We start from the raw sequence: 20874 nt of genomic DNA on the forward strand, positions 1-20874 counted from the left end.
GATTCTGCAGTTACTTCTTTTTTTTTTTTTTTTTTTTTTTTTTTTAATAAATAACTGCCTCATTCATTATTAAAGTTAAAATTACTTGTAAAACAACATGTATGTGTCTAACAACAGAATTTCTGGGCGACTTACATAATACGTGCCATGATGTCCCACACTTGGCCTCATCTTGCTTTCAGGAATTTGCATTTTTGACACAGTATGGTGGTTAAACCAATAAGGATCTTGATGTCTTACCAAGAGTATCTTGACAAGTGAATATTTCAACTGCAGGTCAGCAGCTTACTTTGTAAGCATGGAACATCTGGGTGGTGGCAACATGCTGGGACTGACTTCAGATGGCTTCTAGGTAGATGCCTACAACACTCAATGACTTTTTACAGTAAAACTGTATTTTATGCAACTATTTTTTTGTAATCCAGTTGACTATTCTACTAGAAACTCTTGATTCAGCTTTATAGATACAAAACTCTTTATTGTACTGCTATTGCCTCTAAACCACCAGTATGTTTCTTCCTTCCCTCAACCACCATTTTGAACAAAATAATTTCGCAGTTTCACAGAGCAGTAACAGTTGAGACAATCACTTTGCGCAGCTAAATTTATTCTCAGAACAGATTACATTTAAATGTGGAGAAGTGGTCAACAGCAGGGAAAACTGTCCTTTTTGTTGTCAGTCAGGTACTTTTATGTAAGACTGGGCTCTGCTAATAAACAGGGGTGTGGTTCCTTCTTTCTTACTGCTGTTGAGTCAAACCTGTATTGGCTGACGGGACAGCACACGTTGTGGCAACGTGTTAATTAACGTGGCAAAGAAAGGAGTAACGCTGAAATGCTGAGCCCGTACTGGCTCTTGAAATGAGAATGTTCTCTTTTCCATGGGTGATGTACTAACATTTTTAGATTCCAGGATAAATGATCCATGAAATGCTTGATAAAATTAAGAACTCTTAGGAGAGACAGAGAACTGGTGTAAGCTATTAGATAACTCCACAATTGTTCCCTCTGCCACTAAAGGGCATAATATTTCTATCAGGTACAGGTGACTGCACAGGAAGTATTATATAACTCAACCTTGTTTTACTGAGAATGGATTCTATGCCATTCCCATGCTATTTTTGTTATTCCCACCCTGTAGGTGGTCTCCATAGCCTTGCATCTCCCATATCTCCTTGCTCCCCTGTAAATGAAGCAGTAAGTGGCTTAAATAAAACCTACAGCCAACACTACAGATTTCAAAAGAAAGGCTTTTATCTATGTCATTGCCTGTGAATATAAATCTCCTTGCTTTTGCAAGGGAGTGTGTTAATGACATGATTGACTGACACGTGATACCTCTAACTTACTACTTGCATTGAAAAAAATTAAGAAATTAGGTTTGCTTTACATGATTCTTCTACAGACTTCAATAAAAATGTGACTACAAATAATTACAAAGCCTGCCTCTTTTTAAGGCAACCTATAGGATACAGAGTGGAGAATATTACAAGAGCACATCCAGTAAAGACAATACATCAACATAATAATGGAGGATATTTCAGTAAAAATAGAATAAATAAAATAAAAATATTTTAAGCCGTATTTAACAGGTTAAGTTAGAATATGGCATCAGACATACAAGGCATAGTGAACATGGCTGCCAGCCTACAGAATCACTAGGTATTATAAAAAAATGCATAGATAACCGAAGGGTTGCTGTAACATCAACTAGAACAGTTGTAGTTGCTCAAACACACACACATCCCATACATACTTTTTTGGCCATGGTAAAAAAAGAGTGTCTGAATATATTGTGAAACGAAAGATAATAGGCATTGCAGTATTAGGCTCTGATTCTGCAAACACCTGGCTGTATATTAAATCTTTTGGAGAATAAGGAGCTCTACTGAAGCAAAAAGGCCACAAATAGTCAGATCATTGAGCACACATTAAATATTTGCAAAATCAACAGCACTTTGTTAACAGACATAAACCTCTTAAAACACACACTGGCAAGTGATGTACAGCTTTTCAAATCCTTTTCTGTCTTCCCCTCAGCCCTGCCCGCAGTTGCACACATTGCTAATGAAAGCTAACCAGATGCTCCTAGCCTCAATAACATGGATGTAGAAGCTTTACACTGCTGTTTGCTAAGTGTTGGTTTAAAGAGAGTCTAGATCTCTCTTGGGTAGAATCAGCACTGTGCAGATGTAATGACAAAATTAAATTATACTGTATAAAATTAATTCAGTGCTGTACAACAGTTGCCAATCCCAAATCATGACGTTGTCAGCAGGAACTTTAAAAAAATGCTGTCAAAGTATTTAACTTAAAATAATATAAAATGTGAATCACTAGCACAATGACAAACAAGGAAACTTTTATCTCTTAACTTCACAATCCTACCCAAGGGTAGAGTGTTGGCCACCACAGTTTGAAAGCAGTCATCCCTGGAAATGCTCAAGATCAGAGTGGATGGGCAACTTCTTCTGGTGAAAAGCGTCCCCCCGAGAGGGGTTTGGAACTAGACAACCTTTGAGGTCTCTTCCAAACCAAACAGCTCTGTGATTCTCTGAGAGGAAGTGAGTTTTACACTGATCCTAACAGAGGTGACTGGGATCAGTACTGGAAACTAGAGAAGCTATATGCGAGCTGCCATCCCCATGCTTTGTGACTTGGCTCTGTGGTCAGGTAAACCACAGGTACTGCTAAAGAGGGTGGGTTTGTTTGCAGCTCTCCCTGTGTACTCAGCGTAAGCAGCTTCTCCAGCTGTACAGGCTATAGAGGTGGTGCAAAGGAGGTGGCAAGAGCGTGAGCCTTGAGAGGTGAAACAGTTGCTTCAGTGCCTGAGGTGCAGAATTGTGGTCATGAAGAGATCTGAGATCCATAGAGGATCAGCTCTTCAGGGGGATCTGTAGAAGGCAAAACTTAATTACAATAGTTGCATAGGCAGCCTTCACCTGACGCTTGCTCATACATCATGCTGACTTTAGTAATGATTTTCCTGCATTTTTCAATGCAGAAATTTCTTGAATCATCATTCCTTTCCTGTTGTGTTCCTAAGTTACTTTGCCAGGTGTGGTCATTAATTTCTTCAAACAAGGAAATAAAAAATAAAATAGTTTGTTTATAACAGTCTCTTGATAAGTAAAATAAAAAAAGAGTTATTGTAACAAAAACTTTGCCAGTCCTCCTTTATCATTGGAGTATGACGAGATTTGCAGACTCGGGAGACAGTTACAGTTTGGAACCTAGCTATAAATGGAGGAAAACATTTTTAACACTAGTTAAACATAGTTAATGTTCCATTTCCAAAATCTGTACCGATCTGCAGGTTTAGACAGAAGATGACAAAGGGAAAGACTGAAGATGCATGACTGCATTTCAAAATTAGCCTGAGGTACAATTTTGAGGGCAATGTTGGGCTGATTTGTGAGGGTCAGCAGGTGTGTAAAGCAGATCAGCTAGATGAAGTCTTTGGAGCAAAAGCATTGACATCCAATTACCTGAAACACTATCATGTTAAAAAACAACTCTCTTCTTATTTTGTTACAAGAGCATTAAAAGTAAAATAAATTTAATGAAATTTTGTAAATAACAAGAAATGTAATTGTTCTTCTGGCATGCTAAGTATTCAGCAACAAACAAAAAAAAAGGGGGAATTATGCAACCAGACACTGAACTGAACATTTCATCAAACACTTGTATAGAAAAGGTATGGAATAGTTTAGTCTCTATAACAGTTGTAAGACAATAAAAGCACTAACTACTTCTTTCTTATTCCTGATTGGTTTGTGCCCTCCATGAAGCAGTGTTTTTGATGAATTAATGATAGATTTAGGAGAATAAATTTAACAGCCAGCAGTTGAATTTGTATGTTTAAAGCTGAGAAGCTTCAGCAGATCACCCTGCAACTCAATTACTGAAAACACACATGGATTTTTCATCGTTTGGTTTTAAACACAATTCTTCTGTAAAACCATGTGTAATCAGAACATGACATAATGACACTAGGACTTAAAAACATGTGAGGGAGATGTTAAAGTAGTTGCTAGACCAATGCTGCCAAACAATTTAAAACAGGTGTAGTTCTGTAAAAAAAAAAAAAACCTTGGTATTTAATCTACAGTAATTCAATTGTAGCTAATACTTGATCCTATTCCAGTGTTGAAGAGAGCAAAGTGCTGTAGGATTTAAGATTGGTTTGTGAAAAATCCAGCTCAAGAAGGTGAAACTTTTAACTCAGGCATCATTCACTCCAAGGACTTTAGCATGAGTTCACTAGGAGGGACGTGGCCATATTCTCTTTTTTGTGTGAGTTTAAGTAATGTTCATGTATTTACAATCAAACAGACCTTCCATTGCCCATGATGTAACTCAATGACAGCAAAAAAATTATTCATGCTTCTTTTCATATCACACGATGGTGGCAAGAACGAGAGGACATGCTTGTCTAACATTGCTTCGATAGGGGAAAATTCTCTGAAGAGAAAGCATCAGCAACTGAAATGGAAGGTCAGACATCGTCCGTTCATTTCCTAGTGTAGCTACTGTTATCTTCAGTCAAATGGTAGGAGAGTCTTCTCTCTTACACTGCTATGGCATCTCAGTGACCGGACGCTTCTGTTTCAAAGTGTCAATGAGAGACAAGACTCCTCTTTTCACGTTAGTTGTAACTCTTCTGGTCACCGAGTCTGCAGGAGGTGGGGGAGGCCGAACTTTCTGTGAAGGAGGTCTGGCTACTAAGCACTTCTGATACCGTAACTGCAACAAAACAAAGCCGTTCTGCAATCATTACTGGATCAAGTAACTTCACAGACCATTTAAAATAAACTTTCAGTATTTTCTCATTAAATACAGTCAAACCTCTGTTTTGGCTGTGACAAAAAGCTCAGCTTAAGTTAATGGGAAATTGGTCTGACAATGATTGGGCATAAACTGTCCATTAGTACACAACAGATACTAAATCATATAAATACCCATTTGAAAACTGAAAAATAAGTTTTCTGGGTTCAGTTATTCTTGAAAAGGGATTATTCTTCATTATATTACCACTGGATTTCATAGCACAATTCCAAGCAAAACGTTTTTTCTGGCATTAGGTAACTTGTGTGGTGAAAGAAAAAGATTTCTAATTTACATAGATGTTGCAGAGGTTAGGAGAGAAAATAATTAAAGGGACATTGCTCACCAAGCTGGCACATCAAACATTAAAATGTTTGGAATTTAATTTATTAAATATATCATAATATAAATTCCTATTTTTGTTTTTCTTTTCTCTGTCTTGAAATTAATATAATTGCAAATCTGAAAAAATGATCATTTATGGAGGCAGTGAAAATCTAAAGTGCTATTAGGTGCCTTTGAAGGAGGCCACTTACCATACAAGCAGCCTGAACAGCTTCTGATACATTGCCTGCATTTGGTTCACACCAGAAAACATGGCACTCAAAATGCTGGTTCCCTGTGTCCATAATGAAGGCGAAGGTGTGGATGTCTTTGCCTACCCCCATGAAGGACAGGAACCGCACACGACACTCCACCATGACTTCCTCTTCATTCTGGTCATGAATCAAAGATTGATCATTACTTCTGGATACTCTGTGGAACTTTCAATTTCGATTCAATGGGAGGATAGCCCGGTAAAGCACTGTAATTCCTTCTTATCTATCAGCATAAACCAAGCATGCTCAGGCCTGGGCTGGATCTCCCCTTCTAGGCTGACACCAGAAAATCGAGACTCTGAGCATTACCACAAAATTTTAAAATGTTGTACATTTTAGAAGCTGCTTGTTTTGTGAAGAAACAAAACAACATGGCTATAATGACTCCAAAACATGCTCCCCTATCACTGGTATGTTATAGAGATATTGGTTTAGCACCTTATCAAAAGACATATATAAAATACTACATTAGTAAGCCTCGCTGTATTAAACTCTATGGAAAATGCTCTATATTTTCTTCTGTAACACAGATTTTTATATTACTCTTGGCTTCCATACCAAGAGTAAGGCAAATGCAGTTTGGAATTTAGGATTGCTACTACTTTGGGCTTAACCCACAACATTTTAGGCTCAAAATTCCTTTAAAGGAAAACACTGAATTTAAGTATCTACTGAATACTTATAATTTTTTTCTGAGAACATGCTTGGAATGTTAAAGAAAACTGAAGCTGATAGAAGCAGTAAGAGCCTCTGCAGATTCTGGAAGGAAATAAAATGCAAAACAAGCAAATTAACTTTAATTTAAATTAACCCTACTAGCATTTCTGTGTTCCTGGGTTTCAACCCTCATTATTTTAAGTGTGTTTTAAACAGCACGGTCTGCCTTACTCTTTCATTGATGACTGTGACAGTAGCATCAGCAACATTCATGGTAACTGGCAACCAGTCATCTTTGCTAGAGGAAGCCATTAGACTTTCAATGGCACTATTCAGAGTATCCATTCCTAAAAGAGAATAAAATGCAACAGTGAAAATTAATATATATAAAATAGAACAGATTTTTTTATCTTCACACGGTAGTATAGAAAACAGAGTGTTTTGGATTTCTCATTAAAATTAATTGATCATGGAAGAAAGTATTGTGAAGTTGTATTTCTCCATGTGGAAAACCAAAACAGGTTCCTCTGGCTTATAAAAAAGCAGGATAGCATCTTGTTTAGCTTCTGTACTGTTTCAGTTCTTTAGGTCCCATCTCATTAGTAGCAGAGAAAGCTGTAGAAAGGAACTCTGCCTCCTTGGCAGCTCCCAGAATACCCTATTTGCAGAACACATCTTCATATGATGCCCAGAATATTAGGAGTCTTCATGCCTGATTCATGTGACTGAAACACAAGAGTTGCTACCCTTCAAAAATCATGCACTGACAGTTGAGTTAGAGCCATTAGAATTTAAGCAAGGTACTTTGGGATTCACTTAAGTGGTACATACCTACAGGTTTAGCTACAGGTAACATGCCCAGGTACTGGACGTGAAACTTCTGTACCAGTTCTGTCTTTGGTGTTGGGAAATCTACTGCATGGGAACAAAAGTCAATTTCTATTAATCAGCAATCACAGCAGGAAAAAGCACTTCTATTTCATCAATAACATAAAACTGTTTACCCATTAATTGTACTCGGAAGGTATTGCATCGATTTAAAGAAATTTTTATTCCTTCTAACAAGAACACACCTCAATAATTTCTAAAGGAATTTATGGTCTATGCTAAGAATAAAATCACATTATATTGCTGGCATATTAAAACACAGAAAATATAGATGAATGGGTCTCTGAGATGTATAGACCTAAGTTTCACTGCAATAACTATGTAAAAATCTGTAACCTGCTTTTAATACCATCCTTGCTAATATGGTAAACACAGTCATGCAAAGGCAACTTCCTTCTACCAAGCAGTAAAGTGTGCAAAAGCTGGATGACAACCCACTTGGACCCTTGCCTCAGAAGTTGCTAAAAATAGATGCTGAAACCTAGGAATAATATCCCTATGGCTTTTCTGAATCCAAATGAGTAACTAGAGTATATTCTGGTTTTAAGGAAGATTTGGCTAACTGGTGCAGTCTCAAGTCAGGAGGTATTTTGATTTGAAAAAGACAATATTCTGAGTAGCCACAAATAGGTAAGACTTTGTTTGCACCACCTGCATTTCAAAATAAAAGAGGAAATGCACAAGTTGACGTAACTGAGCAGGACTCCATAACTGTCAACATAACCAAGAAAAATACTTAAAGTAATACAGGAACAGATTACAATCAGTCAGATACTTTAATTAAAAAGCAGGAATACACTTCTGACTTCTCCACCCAGCATTCTCAGTTTTTGTCAAAAACTGCATCAGAAACAAAACTTATCTAAAACAGAACCATCCTGAGGATACTAGCTGTAATACACAGTACCTTGCAGAGGAACATCAAGGGTGACATTTGTCCTGTCTTGCAATGAGCTGCAAGCCATAGCTTTAGCATTCTTCCGTTCAGCCATAATCTGAAAAAGACAGTGATCATACAGCATTTAAAAAAAGATATAGTACAGCAGCAACTACAAATCTACTCCTATTACAACCCTATTTCTGAAATCTGAAAAAGTCAGAAAGTACATAACTATGCAGGTTATTTTTAACCTTATATTTATATTTAAATATATATTTATATTTTAAATATATATTTATATTTTAAATATGTATTTATATATATTTAAAGTTATATTTAACTTTAATTTTACTCCACTTTATTCACCATTCCTTGACTACATAAAGAACTTAAGTGGTGTCCAAGGCCAGATGAAAGAGAGGTTGAGAAGGGAAAAAAAAATCTAGTCATTTTTATCAATAGCAAAATTATAGTGAGGAGTAATATAGAAGAAACATAAATATTTAACAGACACAGAAGAGTGCTCATTATGCATGTTCCTCTCTGAACTATCTTATGCTGTGTAAATTTTTTCCTCCATTTTTACATCTATTCTGCAATTAGAAATCCCATGCAAAATACAACATGTGGTTCCTTCAAAATGTGTAGTACTAGCAAAAGAGGAATAAAGCCCCACTTCTAAATAAACATTTTGGATGGCTGAGATATATATGACTGAGAAAGGATCCAGGGAAGCTAACAGAGGTTTTCCAAAGCCCATATGTGAAGCATCATTATCTGCTTCTTTATGTTAATGACTGTTCATTGTAACTAAGCTATAAAGATACCTGGTCTTACAGCAGATTACACTTGGTCTGAAAATGCTTCTAGCAAAATTCTCTCCTCTGCCCCTCTTTTCTTTTTAGGTTTTATATTCTGAAAGTATTTTCAGTTGCTGGGTCACATTGGAATATTCCTGTCCCCTCCGATGAAAAATTCTACACACTAGCTTAGGAAGAAAACCTGACTCAGTAAAGATGTCAGCACAAGTGCTTCCCTGAATCAGGATTACATCTACTGCTGAATTAACTGTGTTGCTGTTAGCTATGGTTTTAAATGCCTAGTTGTTCTATTATCCAAAATTAATGTCAGAAGTTTCACGTCATAGTTACTTATGTGACAAGCTCTGCTGCCTTTCTGATATTCCTGTGTAAAGCTACCATGGCATTTACTTGATGTTGACCTTCCTGGACAAAAGCAGTAGTAGTAGGGCCTGTGTAGCACATTTCCTTAATAGAGTTGCTGTAAATACCTGTGTGAATTGGAGAGCTGGAGGAGAACTAGGAAGAATGTAACAGGTCTCCAGTCAGCCCCTGCTGCAGTGCTGGTGTGAAAATTCACCAAGCACAGCCTTGGCCAACCTGAGCAGCTCCCTGAGCACTGCCACTGGCACACCCTCTGGAGCCCAAACCCACACAAACTTGCCAGGTTTTGCACAGTTGCTGGGCTATCTTCTGTCTCAGGCATAACCCTGCTGCCCACAGGGTTCCAGTAATGCACACTGTGCAAAGGCTCACACTGCTTGCGTGAAACACCACAAACAAGTTCAATACCACATCTTCAGAGTTGCAAAATTGAAAAGTTTTTAGACTATTCAACGGACTACAGAGGATTTGGCATCACTGATTCCATTCACTTGAATGAAGACAAAATGCAAAAAGCAAATGACAGTCATACAGCAGAATTTTAAAATCTCAAGGCTTCCTAACTAGCATTTCTAGAAGAGCTGTGACTCATGAGGAGAGACAAGTTATACAGGGATAACTGATAAGCTTATTCACCTCCACAGCCCACTTTTTATGTGACGCAAACTAAAGTCTTTTAAGGAAAACCAAAATGAACAGTATAATATTTTTAAAAAGCGGGATGCACTCTGAAGTCCACCACAGCTCAATAAAAGAATAAAAGAGTTTCAAGCAGATTAGTTCAACTTTCTCTTTATAAAGTGTTTCAGACTGCCCATTGTAAAGGATATGCTGTGTTGTCACTGCTGCATAGAATGACTGTACAGAGGACACTCATAAACTGATCATACAAGAAAACCAAAATTAATAACCAGTAATAATCTGTAAGGCAAAATGACTGAAAAGAACAGTCCTCCCCAGTATTTTGGACAACACCATCAGAGCAGGACCTAAGATCTTTTAGTATACATAACTATAGGACCTCAAACCCCTTCTACCCCATTACTTTTTAAAATACAATTAGCAACTATTTTCCTCTATGTCTTGCAGGATAAGACCATTGAATTACACCATTCAAAAAAGGTCTGATTTATTTATGAAGTTTACCATAATTGGTTATTATTAATTGAACCTCTGTGTTCTTCTTCCATTTTGAACCTGCAGCTTCTTTAGTATTAAGGGAAGCATTTGGCCTCTATACACGCTTGCCAAATCAAAAGCACATATCATCCTCCTCAAATCTCCTCAAATCTCCATGCCCACTCTCCCATAATTCCCATCTATTTGCATCTTTTCCCTTACAAATTCTCTACGCTGTCTCTCGTTGCCAGTTATATCAACTAAACTAAAACTGCATACAACTGCTGATTACATGTATAAGGCTCAGGGACCTCTGAACTGACAAATGCAGCTGATTTTAAATCCACTTGCCTTTGAGCAGATTTCATGTAAACTTGTAGCAATGGCTTTTGCAGGTGTGTCACATCGAAACACATGACATTTCAGAATTCTTGTGTCTTTATCTCTTGCCACATAAGCAAAGTCTCTGTGTAAACAAGATAAATGGACACATTAGAAACATGCAAAACAAATTTGATGACATTAGAATCAGTAGTATTTCCAAAACTGCAAGTCCTACTCCAGTTTAACAGGTGTATGCCTCAGGTCTCTAGGTATAAAATACATACCTTTGACAAAGCAGGTCTACAAATATAATTAACTGCTTACCCAAGAAATATATATCGAACGTTTGGTGCTTAATCTAAATAATTCAAAAGCTCATTACGGTTTCCTAACCATGCAACTCACTCAAGTTACAATCCATAATTCCAAATGCAATTGTAAATAAACAGCAAAATTTACTCAAATGTGTTATTGAAGATGAAGTAGAGAGAGAATTACATATTAAGACAGAAAGCATATGCAGCTCATAACTGCTAAAAAACCCCAAGAAACAGCATACAACACTGTAGTCAGAGAAAAATTGTATTTCAAAGGACTGTGTGAAGTGTTTAAAATATGCAGATAGTAATTAGAGATCTGGTTGCATAAGGGAGATGTGAACCTGCTGAGCTTTGCTCACACTAATTGCCCTAAATTCTGACCTTATTTTTTCAAAAGTTAAATAAAGCTGCCCTACAAAAGAGATTTTCCCACTGTACTGGCTAGTCACCACAGCACAGTATAGCTTTCTAGCATGGATGAAGGAAGTACCATGACTAGGTTTATTTGTTCTCAGGCTGCTTAAGAGTTGGAGCTCTTCTGAAACAGTCAGCAATATTTACTGAGCCAGGAAGAAGCCTGACTTTGCCCAGCTGCCATCCTTGCTGTACCAGACTCTCTCTTCACTTGCACCTCTGCTTCTTCATGTCCTCCAAGCAACCACAGCTCATTCCTACTTTTTGACCCTCTTGCTACCTTCAGATTTCTCTGGGACCTTGTTCCAGCCTCTTATGCCTGAAGTCTCTTTTCAGTGCCTTTCTGCTTTACATATAAATAATTACCAGCAAAGCTCTCTGTGGTAAAGAGATAGGAGGGATATTCCTAAGCCACATGCCTAGTATAAACTGAAGTATTTCTGTATATAAAAGTCTGTAAATATTCTGAGCAACATTTAATGTAGCACGGATGTCCAATTTTAAAATTCATTTTAAATGCCCAGTGAATTGAAGAATTTTACACTGAAGCTATCCAGAGAGAACCAGAGACTGTGGCAATTGGATTGCTGGCCTTCCTGCTCTGCACAAGACACAGACACTGTCCTGCAGGCAAGTACTGTACCTGTGTCTAATTGAACAGCAGATTTTGCTCTTCATGAGCCCTTGCAATATAAGAGCTGCTCAGTAACAGGTACAGGTGGTTGCTCCGAGTGCTTTGCAACCTGAAGCCTGATGAATAATATCTTAAAAAACCCAAGCCGCACAAAACTATCAGAGCATGAGATCTGAAAGCAATTCCACATGTCAGAACCATGCAGAAACACAGCGAAGCTGGAGGCCCCTCTCCATCTTGCTGCATCCCAACCTGCAATGGCACACATTAGGGCACAGCAGGGACAGGAGGCAGTGGGGCAGCATGTGGAATGTGCTGCCACCTGAACCTTTCCTGCATGGGGAATGCAGCCCATGGGCTGCCTTGGCTCTCGCTGGCTGCGGCACTGCCCTGCCAGCATGTAAGATACAGGCATCCTTTGGGATAGTGTTTCACCCAGCTGATCCTGACCTGCAGGAAAAATCACAAAGCAGTAATCCAGGAAGGTGCGCTGTCTATGACAGAAGATGCCTCAAGGCTTCCTAGCTCCAGCCTCCAGCCTACCCCCAAGTCCCTCGGCCACAAGAGTCTTTTGGCATGTTGTTCTCTTTTTCTGCACTGCAAGATGCTGAGTTTCAGCTGCAGTCTTGCTCCTGGAAAAAGACTGATGCTTTTGGCTCATGTGGACATGTGCCAAGCCTTGCTTTAGAATGGTTTCTTCCTCACTTAGTGCATCAAAAGCAAGCTGAAGACTCCTAGCTGGACTCCAAGAGAAAAGGGTAGCCTATGAAAAATTAGCAGCTCTGGCTACAAAACATGAAATGAGAAGCCATATAAAAAACCCCAGGGGTTGGCTGTGGGTGCTGGGAAGGAGCTGCCAGGACCACCTGGCCCACGCCCCAGTTCCGCAAGCGCTGCCTCAGTACTGCAGAGCTGCATGCGAGGCTTGTGCCCAGCCTCTGCAGCACTTGGTCCTGCAGCTCCTGTCAATATTTCTGCTTGCAATGGTATGCAATCATAAACAAGGCTGTATAATACAATTACAGAAGAAAAGGACACACCAGCCAGTACATCAGTTTCAACTACTGAGAGCTAATAAAACCCTCGTGGGGGTGTTGCAGACTCTTACACTAGTGTTTTGCTCTCAGTACCTGAACAGCTTGAACAAAGTAAATCAGCTAATTACAATAATGGATTGTGAATATACTTAAAGTTTTAGATGATCAGGGCCTGCATCTACTGAGACAAAGTATGAAATGTGAATTCTTGTAAACCTGTGGTACTACATCACACTCAACCCTGCCAGCACCATCTGTTTTCAAATCATCAATCAAAATTAGCACACCAGCCATCCTTCCCCCTTCTGGCAGTGCACAGATAGTGCCACTGATGTGATTCATTCACGGAAGTCACCTAGATGCCCTGTGTGCTTGCACAAGTGCCCTACATGGCAGCCCAGCAGCCAAGACCTGGAGATGGAGTACCAACTGGTGGCAGCTGGCTCCTCCCCTGCCAGCAGGAGCCTTGCAGCCTTGCTTCAGGCACTTCTAGGCATTCAGAAAACAGAGCTCCACAGTTCCTCTTGGAGAAGAAAGGTATGGCTTTCTGAGGATTTCAGAGTATCTGCTTCCTACAGCAACAATAAAACTTAGGAAAAGCTTCGTGTTTCCCTACATGGGACCACAATGGAACAGCTTCTTTTTTGTCCAAAGCCTTGAATCCCAAGTAAGCCAGAAGCCAGTCTCTGATTCTTCTTCCACTTGAGATCCCTTCTGGGTTGCTTCATCTATAAACCTTCATTTGACTGCAGCTACTTGAAGCTGATTAACATTTAAGTGAGATTTATGTGCAACAGGCCCCTGGGATAATGAAGAAGTGCTGAGCAACGTGTTTGCAATAGAAATTTATGGAAAAGGGCAAATGCCTCCTCTTACCACTCCCCTGTCTTTACATTCTGCTGGGAAAACAAGTGAAAAAAGACATTAAAAAGCCATTTCAAAGCCCATGGCTGAATAGAGAGCTAGCACAGGGTTAACAATCAGATGGATGAGTGTCAGTCTCCATAGGGTGTATGTGCACATGAAAACAGTGGGATCTGAATGACAGCTCCTAGTAAAATTTCATTCCATGTCAGTGGGGAGAGCAGCAAGGTGTTTAGTGTGAGAATGGTGTTGCAAAAAAACGTGTATACTCTTGAAATTTTATAACACAAGTGCAGCACTTCAGTTGATACAGGATTATAGAGAAGAAGTACCACATAAAAGGTAATTTTAATTTTTTTTAAATCGCTTGCACACGTACTACATCACCCATTAATAACTTTCCAGTTATACTAACTGGACATAAGCTAGAAAAACAGAAAAACAGATAAGAATCATTTTGTGCAAGGGTGGGTAAAACTGGTTCTGCGGAACAGTTAAACATTTAATAGTAATTTATTTTTAAAGAATACAGAACTAGAGAAAGACATTTTTAAAAGCAATTTTGAGCATTGAAAAGACAATATCTAAATGCTAAGTAGAAGGGAATTTAATTTTTATTTGCTCTTTTACTCTATTTAATTGGCAAATGTCTACAGTCGTTTACTAAACCTTAGATAGTCATACCTATTTAACACCTGGCTAAGCATCACTTAGCTGCTCAACCTTGGATGAATATAATCACATTAAAAGCAATTTCTGCTAATGCTGTCCTGTTTGAGTAGCACTTATAACCATTTGCCACTATTATGCTGAAATCCTAGGAGGCATCCCAATTAAGTACGGCCTAAAAGAGTGGCATATCCTCCATTACCTTCTCACATTAAACTTATTTCTTCAAAAGACTGTAGAAGAATGTAGAATTGCATGAATCCATTTTTTTGTTTTTGGTTAAAAATCCCTAACATCCTAACCCTAAAGTATGAAATAAAATTTTTTACTCTTCCCAATAAAATTAAATTGCTATTTAAAACACCTACATTAAAAATGATGCAGGAAAATGTACATTTCTTTCCAGATTTATGTATTACAAATTGTAACTAGAATCCTTGAACCAGAAAATTATATTCTCTGGGTTTGTCTTAAAATTGATTGAAATTCATCCAGAATAGCCTACGGAAGATGATTTCTCTGCCCTGGTGCATAGACTTCTGCAACTGCAGGGTCACAGAACAGATACCTCAGGCTGCGGGGAAACCATCTCCTGAGTCTGTAACTTTCAGGCTTCCCTTTGCTTTCCTGCAAACAGCTCACTAGAGACTTAGGAAAGCAGGAAACAAAAAGGGGAGGGCAGCCACCACTATAGCACAGCAGGGTCAGAGACACCCGGCAGGAGGCTGCCATTCGCTGACAAGAGACTTGAATGTCCATGAGAGCAGAGAAGGAGAAAAGCAAGAGGAAATATAATGCCATCAAGACCATCCTCGGGTGGGGTTTTTTCATGACACAAATATTTTAGTATCACAAATGGCAGAAAAGATGAGGTGCAAGAAACCCTACAGTGATATGTATGTTAGAAATGACATATCATCTGAATTAACATTTCAGGCTTTTTATCCAGACTTCTTATTCACATGGGAGAAAGGACAACGGCTTATAGCTGAAATAATGTTTGTGACTGTGTTCAGTTCACTTGTCTTTTTATTACGGTCACACCAGGGAACTTGCAAAGATACGGAGAAAAATCCAAAGGTAAGAAAGAGATAACTAGATCAAACTTGCAGCACACACAAAGGCTGCAAAATCTGTTTGTAAAAGATTTACTGAGCACCTTTCAACTACCAGATACCAGACAGATACCAAGTGAAACCACTGCTTCCCTTCCACCTGTTCCAAATGCAACTCATAGCCCCTTCTCCAGGTGAATATACACCCAACACTTCGAAATCAAATCCTGGAGGAGAAGGAAGGAAAATTACTATTCCCAAGAGTCTTCTCCTTCCCGTTTTTCTTATACAGTAACCACGTCTACCCTTCTCAGTCATGAGAGCTGGAAGTGATGTGGGGGAGAAGGAATTTTCCCTGTGTTTCTGACAGTTGCTGGAAATCCTAAACACACATGAAAACCTTCCATTTTCTTCACTCCAAGCACTTCACCTCACAGAGCTCCTCTACCTCTTTAGCTGCTCTCCAGCTATAACCAAAATGGTACACTTGGCCACCCTGACATTACCCTGGTAATAAATTTTGGATCCAAGTAGTTAAAACGTCCTTCCCAAGAAGAAATTTTTGGGAGACTTTTCTTGTTTCAGTTTTTACACAATTTGAAAATGGATTTCCTTGCAGCAAAACATCAGTTATGCATTTTAATAAATTCTCCTCAAACAGTCTGGAATTGACAGAGTGCAGCTTGTTTTTCTAATTCAAGCATGAAGTTTGTAGGGCAAATTATCCCCTGCTGAAAGGCTGTTTGCTTCCTTCCTTGATAATGTCACTTGCTCACTCTGAAGGAGGAGCTATGGCTACTTTGTGTGATACTTAGAGGCTTTAATCTGGCAGCCCTAAAACTCACAGCTGCCGGTTTTTCTTTGATGTCTTATCATTGCCACAGTTCTGTGAGCTTCCAAGATTTGTTTAAACCCTCTCAGAGCTGATATGTCTGATACCCAGCTCAGCCCTTCAGAGCCCAGCACTTCCAAGCCTGAAAGCATTTGTGTGACTTTCACTCCAATTTCCTTCCTGCAGCCTGATGCTTAGGCAGCTGCAGAAGCCGCTCCCCCAGATGGGCTTTCCAAGCCTCAGTGCTGCCCAGGACCTCTGCTCTGCAGAGGGGACAGGAGTCCTGTCAGCCTCGCCACCACCGCCTCTGAGATGTTACAACTCATTTACCCCTCTACTACCAAGGGCTTTATTCTGCTCCTGCAAAGGGCCACAGATCTGCATCAACTGGGGTCATGCTGAAGTGCAATTCTCCAGACCCATGAGCTCTGTTAGCACAGTGACAACAGTACAGATGGTACAGTTTAAATGTATGTCCCGTGCTGGTCCTCATTCCCAGCCTCGCCTCACTATCACCAGCATCATGGCAAGGACAGTCTGTCACATGTGCCATGGGCACCAGCCAGGGGGTGCCCCGGGAAGTGAGCTCCTGCAGGACTGGCAGCCCAAGGGGGCCCAGCTAACAGGGTGTCACATCCAGCCTGGGGGTCAGATGGGGCTTACTGCTGCTCACCAATGCTAGACAGGCACGGCAAACTGAAAGGTCAATTAGCAGCTAGACCTCTGCTTGCTTTATAGATGGATTTAACAAGACAGAACTTCTGGGACAGATCATATGAAAAATCACCGGCCGCTCACTTGGTCAACACAAATTTTTCAGGGTGTTTTGTTGAATTCTTCCTTAACTACTTCACAATATTTTTGAAATGTGCGTGGGCAGAGGGCTGCCTTCCTACCCTGTGCAGCAGTTTTCGAGGAAAAGGCACACACATGAGGTAGTTTGTCAAGGCCATTATAGCTGCTGCTTCTCCCTTGAAGCATTGTGAAGTGGTGGTTTAACTCCTCAGGATGGCCAGTGTGATGAATCTTGAATTTCCTTTAAGTAAATGAATGTGTTATTATGCCTGTGAACCTCTGAACAGGCTCTTAGCAGCAGATCCTGTAAATTTGACTTGGACAAATTAGTATTTGGATATTTTTGACAATGCTTCTGTATTCCAGATCTATTGGAAGACATGGGCTTTTGTTTAAAAGGAATATTTAAAGATTTAATAAATAAATACATTAAGTTGAGATGCTCAAAGCTCTCTAACAGATTTAAGTGGAGACAGCAGACTACACTAGAATAGTAAATCTCTCCAGTGTGTTTTGTTTTAAAAGCAAGGCTTTCTAGTCCTTTGTTCTTTATAATTCAGACAGAGAACACAGCAGTTGTGCACAGACACTATCCATGAATCTGCCTGAAGCACACTGTTGCCAGTGCTAGGCTGGAAGGATCATCACTCTCCACATGCAAGAAACCTACATTAGACTGCAAAACCATAATCAAGAAAGTTCAAATATTTCCCTAGGCCAACACTGCCTGAAGAATTGATTAAAAAAAGTCAGGCCTGGAAACCATTCTCATTGTATTCCGCAAAGCAAACATGAGGAATAGTCTGCATCTCTAAACTACATTCCTTTCACCCAGTCCCATTTACAAGTTTCTGCAATTTAAAAGAGCAAACAAATCCCAAATCTCATCTGAGGGACGCAGTTCTATCGCTAAGAGCCTTTGGAGTGGCTGCAGCCGTTGTGCTGCAAAGCACCTGACTACAATGCCTTACTGTCTGTGCTCCCATGAAACAGGAAGAAGCATTGTAGAGAATTTCAAACGATCCCTTTGTACGTCCAAACGAATTAAACATACCGGGGACAACTTTTCTTCAAACTTAAAAGACAAGCAAGCAACCCAGACGCAAAACAAATACCAAAAATAGAAAATAAACGTTTACTTTTCCAAATCTTGCTAAACTTAGCTCTGAAATCCCCTGCTCTCAGTATCATGATTTTCCAATTTTAAAATAAAAACTGGGATTTTAACACTAGTGTCTTGCCTTTCAGATGCCAGAGAACATCATAATCTGAATTTAAATCCCAAGACCAGAAGCAAATACTAAAACCCACTGCATCACATGATTTTAAACTATTAAAACTATTAGAGGGTTTGGGACCTGAGGAAAGAAAACCCAAAACAAACAACAGCCAGTATCAGTTGGACAATTTTGTTAATAGCAAATTGAAAAGGTAACAGATATGAATTTACTCACTGAAGCTGAGCTTCTGCTCACTGATACAAGCAAACCAGTACAAGATTTTTCAGTGCATGCCGGAAGGATAAACACAAAAATGGAAGAAATGAAAATAATTTACCTCTCTCTGAATCCAGGGAAGCATGAAGAAACAGAAAGAGCAAGTTAGAAAGCACTCAAGCAGACAGAGCTCCAGCATATGATAAGACAGGATAGCTGAAAAGTGCTGTACATTTAACATACACTGTTTGTTTGTAGCACAGCGTATCTAAGCATACGGCCACTATTTCCTCTCGACACCTTTTTTCATTGAATCTTGTTGCTCTGAAGTTTGTATTTTTGGAAGCGTGCAATGAAGCCAACAGGCATCAGCTGAATTCAGCGAGGCAGTGCAGACATATCAACAGTGGGAGGTAATAAACCTTAAAATACCACACACAAGTCTGGGATGTAGTATGCAGAAAGTATAAATAGACACAGAAAGTGCATGAAGCCTCCTTCTTCCAAAATAACACTTTCTACAGCAGACACTGACAAAAGAAACAAGAATAATTTCTTGTGCAAACCTTACATTGTTTAAACTCAAAGAGTAGAAAGATCATCATCAGGTTTTTTAAATGCCTTTTCCAAAAGCTCATGCCCAAAGGTCACTTGGGGTCCTCTGAAAGTTGCACCCCGAAGAAATGACAGCCTGGGGAACAACCTTCCATGATCACCGAACTGAAGCCAGGACCGATAAAATCACCACACACCTTCATTTCTAAAACACTTCAGCAACCACTAACTCTTGGTGTAACTCAACCAACATCCCTTTCCCACAGGCAAAGGCAGACAGGAGGCACAAGCTTCCCTGGCTGGCGGCTGCCCTTCTGCCCCCTCCTGCAGATCTCTATCCCTGCCTGCCTCCTGCCCTGAAGCCCTGGAGGGGGCTCCCTGCAGCTCCTGGCACCTACCACAGCCTGCTGCTTTCCAGGTCATGCCAGCCACCACAAAACCCCAGCAGGGTGAGGTGGCAGAAGCTAGTGTGCTCCTGGAGCTTGTCCTGTGGAGAATGCTGTTTCCTGGGATGTTCCCACAAAGGTTAGCTGGCCTGGGGAAGGATGTGGGTTGCAGCCTTCTTTGCTCCTCTCCCTAAATACTTGATGCCATTCTATGCAAGGCATAATGTCTCTATAGGGATAATGGCCATTCTCAGAAGAGAGCTACATAGTCCTGCTTTCCCACTCCTGCCTCCACCTCACAACCTCCCTTTTTTAAAAGGGCTTATCTCTAGTGAGCATCTGAGCATAGTTCATGCACTGTGTGCAAAAATGCAGGACCCTACATCATTCCAGCTTGTAACCTACTCTTGAAGGGAAAAAAAAAAAAAAAAAAGAAAAGTGGAGTGGAGTGGAAAAATCATCACATCTCAAGTAATACAGCTAAGATTAAAGACAGAACATACTGAAGGGAAGGGATCCAATTCCTATTAGACATCTCATGTCAGCAAGCTTACAGCAATTGATCTGTTGCTTAGAAATGGCTTAGTGAGTAGATCTGGAATAAATGTAAGTTTCTAAGGCAGGTTTTAGCTAAATGTGCATATGGTTCCCTAATGCATCCACCCAAAATGGATGTGTATGTGTGCAACTAGAGATTTCATATTTTCTCGTGTTGAGATGAAACCCCTCCTGCTGCAACTTGTATACCTGCTATCCCTTGTAATAATCTTGATGTGGCTCCCTGTGATGAACAGGAGTTCACTGCAACAGCTTCTCCATGGACATGTCAGAGCTCCCATCACAGGAGGCTTCACTGGACAGGGTGCTAGACTATTTCATTTAGGCTCCTTTTCCCAGAAATGGCTGGATCAGATGATCTTTTCATATTCCTTCTGATTAATCTGGTTCTATGACTCCATGAAAGCAGCCAAGTTGGAAAAATTATCTATATTTACAAATGTAATGGACTTCCCTAGAAATTTTACAACAGAAGCATGAAACTTAGCGTCAGTGTCAAGAAGAAACACGTGGTGCTCTGCTCCACTCCTGTCATACATTGAACTGGGAGTTTCCCCTCTTCAGCATCCAGTAGTGACCTGTGTGGATCTCCCTGGCCAAAACCCTACTCATTCCTTTGCTTCAGCGACATGGGCTTTCTGCCGGGCTTTGCAGAATCAGCAAGCACTTCAACTATTGCTAACATTTTATAAGTAAAGGGTTAAAATTAGATCTCGAGATTGCAAATATTGGAAGTCTTTCAAACCTAAACACCGTTGATACTATATGTCAGTGCCAATATGAAAATCAGAATTGAAAAAGTACTACCACTTTCATTCTCTGAGAAAATGCAGTGTTTCTA

General features: G+C 39.8%; 1 protein-coding gene across 21 annotated transcripts in view; it reads right to left on the reverse strand.

Moving 5' to 3' along the window:
• Nucleotides 1–590: 590 nt before the first annotated feature.
• APBB2 (amyloid beta precursor protein binding family B member 2) overlaps nucleotides 591–20874 on the reverse strand; it is a 170867-nt gene continuing 150583 nt past the window's right edge. For 18 of the 21 annotated variants that reach the window (XM_040064026.2, XM_058420591.1, XM_058420586.1 and 15 more), the window contains 6 exons: nucleotides 10506–10620; nucleotides 7879–7966; nucleotides 6915–6998; nucleotides 6315–6430; nucleotides 5364–5543; nucleotides 591–4746 (listed from right to left, as the gene is read on the reverse strand). In XM_040064026.2, coding sequence (XP_039919960.1) covers nucleotides 4579–4746; nucleotides 5364–5543; nucleotides 6315–6430; nucleotides 6915–6998; nucleotides 7879–7966; nucleotides 10506–10620 — 751 coding nt within the window. In that variant the 3' untranslated portion in view covers nucleotides 591–4578. Of the gene's footprint in view, nucleotides 4747–5363; nucleotides 5544–6314; nucleotides 6431–6914; nucleotides 6999–7878; nucleotides 7967–10505; nucleotides 10621–18655; nucleotides 18767–20874 lie in introns of those variants that run through there. The other 3 variants (XM_058420587.1, XM_058420596.1, XM_058420597.1) reach the window with 2 other exon arrangements.

The sequence above is a fragment of the Hirundo rustica genome, chromosome 5 (assembly GCF_015227805.2).
Source record: "Hirundo rustica isolate bHirRus1 chromosome 5, bHirRus1.pri.v3, whole genome shotgun sequence".
Lineage (NCBI taxonomy): Eukaryota > Metazoa > Chordata > Aves > Passeriformes > Hirundinidae > Hirundo > Hirundo rustica.